This window comes from Apaloderma vittatum, unplaced genomic scaffold, assembly GCF_000703405.1.
Source record: "Apaloderma vittatum isolate BGI_N311 unplaced genomic scaffold, ASM70340v1 scaffold14024, whole genome shotgun sequence".
NCBI classification, from domain to species: Eukaryota; Metazoa; Chordata; class Aves; order Trogoniformes; family Trogonidae; genus Apaloderma; species Apaloderma vittatum.
The window spans coordinates 8,826-17,192 of record NW_009714455.1 but is presented as its reverse complement, the minus strand read 5'-3'; the positions used below and the strand labels follow the sequence as shown (position 1 = coordinate 17,192).

The 8,367-nt window shown below is 36.9% G+C and overlaps 1 protein-coding gene across 1 annotated transcript; it reads right to left on the bottom strand.

The window, feature by feature from the left end:
* Positions 1-52: 52 nt before the first annotated feature.
* On the bottom strand, positions 53-7,128 carry LOC104273445 (ankyrin repeat domain-containing protein 27-like; the record flags this gene model as incomplete). The annotated part of the gene is made up of 11 exons (XM_009868784.1): positions 7,006-7,128; positions 5,959-6,069; positions 4,774-4,930; positions 3,563-3,717; positions 3,210-3,269; positions 3,059-3,112; positions 2,901-2,966; positions 2,722-2,798; positions 2,244-2,365; positions 1,035-1,113; positions 53-185 (listed from the first exon to the last, which is right to left on the bottom strand). Coding segments are annotated over exons 1-11 (1,116 nt in total), but the record flags the coding sequence as incomplete, so codon positions are not given.
* Between the last annotated feature and the right edge of the window lie 1,239 nt (positions 7,129-8,367).

The window sequence follows — 8,367 nt, the reverse complement described above, 5'->3', positions numbered from 1 at the left end:
CATTCTGTGATTCTGTGAAACACACATTTGACAGACTTTAAGAGCAGCTTACTGTTGATCTGTCAGAGAGGTTGCCTTGTCGTATGTATTCGATTGCAGCCTCAATTGAGGTTAGACAGTATCCCAATTCATCCTTCACTGAACTGCAAAGCCTGAAGTTCTTTATGTAACTCAGGTTGGCCATCCTGAAACAAAAAGTTAGTCATGAACCACTGAAAATAATAAGATGCTAGTATGACATACCTTAATACTGCAACTCATCTTAGGCAATCCAGGCAGACAAAAGAAAAAACACTTTTAAGAAGATTGTTAGGCTAGCAACACTATGGCTGTTCTGAGCTTTGTAGCTGGATCATTCTACTTATTTCTTAATTATTCATTTAAGATATTAATCGGATATAAGGAATGAGAAGGACAGAGCAAGAACAGTAGCAGGAGATTGTTTCACACATTTCAAACATGTTAATGTGTCAGAACCATAAGCATCCATGTAATGGGAGAGCTACAAACTAAAGGAGAAATACTAATCTCCAAGAAGGGATACATCAACAATACATTTCAGTCCGGGTACAAGTGGAAGGCATAGATATACTTTTACTGATGGTAAGGAGAGAGAAACCCATTGGCATAGGCTAGCAGCAAGCAATTCAGCATTCAATTCTGGTTTCTCTACATGAAATGTATCAAACGTCTAAAAGCCGCATAACGGTTTCACAGCTAGGGAAGGAAGTACTGACATGAAGTGAAGTCTGCATTGACATGTAGATATGGCACAGAGGGGCCTCCCATTGCAGCTTTTTTTCTAGGCTGGGAATCAATAAGCAAAGACAGCACTTGAATTCCTGACAGGTCCTAAATTTGGTCACCTGTATTACATCTTTGCTGCTTGTCCTACTAAAAATACATTTTTTTTTGCATTACACCAGCCCCTCTTAGGCTTTCAGTAAGTTATTACTACCTGCTCAGAAACATTTGCCCATACAACAGCATTACAATACAATGGAGATCTGTATAGCCAAAATATAGTTGCATACCAGTTTGGGATCTCTGTTTTCACAAGTAAATACAGCAAAACAGAGAGAAGGTCATCTGCACACATGGTTTCCACATTAACTAAAAAAAAAAAAAAAAAAGAATTTACTTCTGATGTTAGTCATGTCATGGTTTAAATCAAGAACAACACCTATGAATGGACTTCCATCTCCTAAGACTAACTGCCATCTCTGCTAGTAGAGAATGCATTCAGTGACCAAGCCACCCCTTCAAACATTCTCAGTTTCCCTCTAAAACAGACTGCCAGGAGCCAAAAGCAAAACAGTTTGTACTACAGAAATCACAATATTTGACTAGCATCCCCTCCTTCCTATACAGAAAGAGCCAAAAGCAAAACAGTTTGTACTACAGAAATTGCAATATTTGACTAGCATCCCCCTCCTTCCTATACAGAAAAAGCCATAGCACTAGATCAAGATTAGCCAAAAGCAAAACAGTTTGTACTACAGAAATCACAATATTTGACTAGCATCCCCTCCTTCCTATACAGAAAGAGCCATAGCACTAGATCAAGATTTTTTTTTTTTTTTAATTCTTGAAGGCAAAATATCACCCTCAAAGTTGATATACTTTTCCATAAGCCAGAATGTTTCCTGGAGAAAGGAGGAGTTGAAGTAAGGAAAGCACAAGCTCAACACACTACTGTTTGCTTAGTGGAAGTATTTTCTCTACCCACATTAGAGAAAATAAGCACTAGGTTAAGAGGTCCATGCTTTCCTATTACAGAATCATTTCTGTACTCCACAGTAGCACTTTGAACACAACATACAGAAGGTTTGTTTGCCCCTCACCAAAACTGCATTTTGCAAAAGATGCATCTCCAGAGCATCAATTTCAAGATTATCAAGGAGCATGGACAAATAAACAAGAATGATCTAGCAGCATTCCGCAGTGTTTAAAAGTGATCACTCTCAGTTCTTCTGCATGAGAAGTGTCCTGGCACATGAAAGCTTCTCACATGCTCTAGCTAAAACATGTATAAATTAATCACCTCACCTCATGAGAAACAAGGCTAAATTGTCTACCCTGCCTCCATTTTACTTTGTTTAGAGACCAGCAAGGTCTCTAACTGTGACTCTCTCTCTGTGTTGAATCCACAAGTGCCATTCAAACAGCTGCTTATATACCAAAGTGCTTTGTGTGTATGGTTAAGCAAAAAGTTTAAAGTTATTAATCCACTAATTACTAACCTCTTTGGCTAGGAGATTGCATTATAATTTGTACCACTTTTCGTAAACAAAGTAGCTTCTGTTGAGGGGAAGTACATTTGTTCAACTGACCCAGTTCTCGCTTTGCACGTGGTATATTAAAACTACAAAGTAATTTGAAAGAAGTGGTTAGTATACAGAGTTTCTGTGCAAAACACTCAAATCCCAAGTTTTAACTTATTCAGAAATGAAGAACAGTATTAAACTACTTCCAACTCTACTCCAAGTAGATTTGCATTCCTGTATCCTGAGAGGGAAGCTTAAGAATATAAAAACAAAGGAGATAATCAATGCAAAGACCGCCCTCAAATGACACTTAAAAGCTTTCTTTTCCATCTCTAAAGAATGAAGTGTAAGAAAAACTTGCTGTCCTCTCAAGGAAGAGACTTTTTGGCTGGCCTTAGACCTACTTAAGCCAGGATCTCAGTGACTCCTCAGAATCCATAATAGCCTCTCCCACCTGAACTCAGGCTTCACTCCAATGTCTTTTTGCTGCAGGTCTTGAAGGCTCCTTGTGATTTTGTTAAAAGCAGCATCCTAAACCAATAGAAAGGCAACAGTTTAGGGTTTTTTAAATGCATTAGATTAGTGTAACTAACCTAATGCAATCAAACAAAAACACCAAACAAAAAAGCTTACCTCACTTGCCTCAATAGTCCCCACATATTTAAAGACTAGATCATAAATAGCATGGTGGATATACATCTGTAGGAAAAAAAAGAAACCAGTACTTTAGGCACAAAAGGGAGAGTTCCAAATAGTTTGCTAATTATTTTTCCTTCATTTTAGATGCTTACTTCAACTGCTTGTTTCATCAGATTCATCTGCTCTTCTTGCTTTGCAAGCATCTTCTAGAAAAGGAAAGCCATACAAACAGCAAGAGAAAGTCAGATAACGTGTTGCTCACGTAACACTACATACTATGTATTGAGTGGAGTAAGTGTTTACCAAGTGCGAATCTCTCAAAAGATGCTGGAGACATTTGGTATAAAGTGCATTGACAGAATCCTGGGAGGGAGAAGGGAGAAAAACATCAGATTCAGGTCAGTCTGACTTGAAGCAACAAAGCATAAATAAGCTTGGAAAGGAAGTCTTCCCTCCCTCAGAATTGTGGTAAGACTTAACTGGTAAAGGCAATTCTTCTAGTTAAGATATGATAATTCACAATTAAAAATTCTACTCTCTCCCTTCCCACCTTCCTCAAGGTCTGTGTAATATTATGGAAAAGCTCAACAGGACAAAGATATCCAAAGCAGTGAATTACACTTAGTAAATTAAACATCAACAAGCAAGATACTGACTATGTAGTGGCGGAGGCTTTTCCTTTCATGTTCTTTAAATGTTCTATAGAAAGAGCCTATGTATTTATCAAATCTCTCACAGTGCCTTCCCAAGAATTCTCTAACATCTTCAATATTTTTCAGAGAATACGAGTTTGATGAAGCTGCAGATTCACCTAAAATGAAAGCCAAAAATTAACACATCCATTTTATATGCATGCATGGTAAAGTATTTTCTGACCCTACATACACAGCCAGCTTGCATGCAACGAAACCTTAATTCAGCCTACTTCATTAAAACTGAAGGCATTGTTTTTAATTAAAAGAATTTAAACACATAACATCTAGAGTAGGCTCTCTTCCCTTTTTTATGTCAAGTATTATTTGGAATATCTAAAATTTATTTCACATGTTTTTTATCCTGGCGTAATTTACTGCCACATATACAACTCATGATCAACGGGCAAGACAAGCTTCAAAGTAGAAAAGCACGTTACAGTATTGACTGCATGCCCCATGCAGGAAGTCAGTGTGGTCCAAGCGAGCTGTAAAAACCCAAGATGGGATTTTTACATACCCTATTCTTTACTCAGATGCACTTCATCTGAATGGGAGAGCCAAGTTGCTACAGAAACATTAAACCAAATCCACTTCCCTTCTGAACAGGACAATCGGATCTCACTTAAAATTCATATTGCTTTTCTGGCTTGTTTTTTTTCTAGTCAAGTCTGTCATTTGCCATCAAAGACAACCCTCTAATAACAGGCTTAGATCTCATCCATTACTAATTACCCCATTTCTGAAAGACTGCTATACAACTACATTAATAGCCAAGAAAATGACCACCACAAGAACAATTTTTTTAGATTTAGATTAATACTTTTAGAATAAGCCTATGTGTATGCCAGGTTTTTTCAGAACTTCCATATTTGCCTAACAGTACTGTTTTCACACTATGCTAGTATTACTTCATTTTGTTATTATTTGTTTCAAATAGATATTCTTATATATTTAGGAATTTTAGACTTTATTTCAGAAAAATCTCAACACACATTTTAAGAAGCTTCGTTCCTTTTGATTAGTAAACATAGATTGTTACACACTCACATGGAAATTCTGTTACACTTATAGCTTTAACAGTAGCCTTGGAAATAGTGTTCCAGCCTTACCAAGGGCACTTTCAGTACTAGGACAAAAATTAACACATTCAGTTTAATGAGTTGAATACATACCTGAGCATTCTGTTTTTTCCAATGGATGAGCTATGCACAATATACTAAAGCTTTCTTCTTTTTCATTGTAAAATGTTTCCTCAAAAAGAATAGGTACTGAGAGATGACAATTAAAACCAGTTCCTAAAATGATGAGGTTTCCTTGTATGAAGATCTCCTGAAACAAAACAAATAATAGATTAAATGTAAAACACTGCCAGAAAGAAGTTACTCTTTGGCTTCCGCACTGCATAGTTACATCTCCAGGGAATAGAGAATCTTGCAATACAAGAAAGCCTCAGAGTTGATATTCTCATACTGTGTAGACACTGAAACAAACTCCTTCAGTCTACAATGGCTAAACCTTGGCTTCTACCTACTTCCTTTAAAAACCTACTACAAGAGGAGGTTTCAGATAATCTCCAAGGTTCAAGTGACTATTTGCACATGTTAGAAGACTTTTAGAAAGGAAATTGAAAAACATCTTAGAATTGGGGCCTAAGTCCAGCTTCAGAAAAACAACACACATCTTGTCTACATTTTGCATGCTGAGATTTATCTTCTCAAGTAACTCCACTGAGGACATCTGCAGTAGGAAGGTCTAAATGATAGCCTGCCAACAGGTGCAAGATCTCAGACTGTACTGCAAACAAGCAAAAAAAAAAAAACATGATCACATGCATTGTAAATACTGGTTATTATGGCTCGCTGCTACAGTGGTCAGCTTCTGCTCTACTTACTGAATTAACATCAGGTCTTAGAAAGAACTCAGTACCATCATAATCTTGTCTTAAGCCTTGGTAAAGTTGCATACACACACAATATAGGCAGGCTACAATTTGCCTGAAAGCTAGAGAGACAGCTCTTAACTAAGTGATAAGGATCTTCTGCCACACACAGAATTCCTAACTTGTCACAAAACACAGATATATTGACAAAGTTGCTTTGCCAAAGTAGTAAACTGAAATCAGAGGCAGCGTTACCATTTGAACAGGACAATTACTCTGTGTACATGCCAAAAATACAGCTTTTGCTAGAAAGCAGTATAGGCCCAAGAACTTTGGCTTAGATGGACAACATACTGCTTTTGCCAGGTAGCTCTGAAACTTAGTGTGAATTAATGGTTGCAGGAGAGGAAGTCATCTGTCATCAACCACAGCAGATCATTTATCTACTAAGCTACATCAGACATCAAAACAGGAATACCTTTCCATTTAAGGTCTGAAAATTTTCTTCTTGTGGCTTCAGAACATAAGATTCAAACTGGCAGGTAGAAAGACTGTTGCTTGAAAGGCTTCCTTTGCATGGAACCAACACCTAAAAAAGTTAGATCGTGCTTTTGAGAGAAAGGCCACATATCACCAGCTGAACATGAATAGTTTAGGTTCTTCAGAGACAAGCAATCGAATCTGGCTTATAAACACTTACTAGCAGATGCATAGCAGTTATAGGTGCCAGGAAAGGAAAGGCCATTGATAAGCACACAGTCTAGTGATTAACCTAGAAGTTTCATTTAATGACTTATCTGAAAAAGGATGACCAACGTAACTGAAGTAAACATTAACAGAAGGAGATGAAATCTTAAGTTACTTAGTATCAGTCACCTGATTACTTAAAATTAGGCAGCTAATAAGTGAAGCATATTTTAACACTAAAATAAAATCCACTAGAAAAACAAAAACAAATCCAAGACAAAAACATCTTGGCTCTACTGCACATCAACAGATTGGCAGTTTGAGACAAAATCTTAATTAGAACAAATTTGTTGTATTCATCACACATGTACACACACACATCTCATTGTCAAGGAAGAAAAGCGATAAGCAAGTAGTTTTGAAAGTACTGAAAAAATAGCGTTACAATACCGACAGAACTAGTTAACAGATTTTAGCATTTCAGATGATCACATCACCATCTTAAGCAAAACATAACTGAAACAACCCTGTCCAATTTGAAGCTTAATTTTAGAATCAGGTAACAATAACCTCAAGTTTAACAGAGTTTCCACACAGTTTTGGATGAAAACTAATTGTGGAATACCCAGATTAGAATTCCTAAGAACTGGAGTTACTATTCAAAATCAAGGTCTGTATCAGTAAATAACAAGCAACTTAAACTAGAAGTTCCTCTGCTTCAATATAAAGTTTTGTAGGCTTACACTAATCTTTTCATGTGTCATAGCAGAAGTATGATTTTAATTCATATAGCTATTATTTAATAAGCAGTTTTTTAAAACTACTAGTTTCTACTTACAATACCATGGAGTTCTGCAACTTTGCTGCATAGATCAGGACGCCGCTTTTGAATGGCCAAATAAAAAGGATTTTTCAAGATATCTTCATCATACATAGCCATATGGACTTCAGATATTCCAAGGTGATTCTCTAAAATGCATATGGAGAATGGTTAATGTATCATACATGGTATCTGTTAAAACACAGTATTTGGGAATACCTAGGGGGCAGTTTGATTTCCTCTGTTTAAAAGGAAAAAACAGTTTCAGGTCTTGATGTAAGCAGTCAACACATGCTTAACTAATAAGAAAGTAACTTCAGTTAGTAAGAAGTTAATCAGAAAGGTTATTTTTCCATGAAAATACATTTCCAATTACATAGTTACTCTTATGCCTCCTAGCTGTTGGAAACTAACACATGACACGTTTGGACAAAACTTAGGAGAGGAGGAAAAAAGATCAACATTATTATGAGTTTGATATACAAGCTAACTGGCGTTGCTAAGATCTAAAACAAGCCCAGAGACATGAATTAGCAGCTTCTGCTGTAAGAAGATTCTATTGCATCACAGGACATCAATGCTTTTGCACTACGCTCATGTCAGTCCTAAGACACACCCGGGTAAGGTTTACTGACAGATACACATCAGTGAGGCACCCAGAGAGTGTAACAGGAACCCTCACGTAAGGCAATCCTCAACTTTCCAGGGAAAGCTAACAGCAAAGAGGCACACTAAGGAGACATGAATATCCGTGTCATAATTTAAAAAGTCACTGTGAAACGCATCATTTGTGGTCATCTCCACTCCTGTGGAAAAAAATCGCAAGATCAGAGGTCAGGCAAAGCAGTGAGCAAAAACTGACAGCAAACAGAAAATCCAGCCTGTAGGTATTAGAGAAGCGATCACCAGGTAAGTCACAGGAAAAAAAGATGATCCTGAGAGGCACTAGACCCTCCGCTCATTTCCTCAATTCTAATTCTCTCTGAAAAAAAGACATGACACATCCTAGACACAAGCATAGAAAGAACAGTAGTAAGTCCTGTCTCAAATAACTTTAGAATTTGTTTTTTTTTAATTCAGAAAAACTGAGATGGCACTAGACCCTCCGCTCATTTCCTCAATTCTAATTCTCTCTGAAAAAAAGACATGACACATCCTAGACACAAGCATAGAAAGAACAGTAGTAAGTCCTGTCTCAAATAACTTTAGAATTTTTTTAATTCAGAAGAACTGAGATTAACAGGCTTACAAGTGCTTAACTAGTCTATGTTTTTTCCCCATCATTCAGCTTCCCTGAGGAATTAACAGAAGTTACACGATTTCCTCATGCAATTTCAATTATATTTCTTAGGAAAGAGTAGGAACTGCAACAGAAGTTTA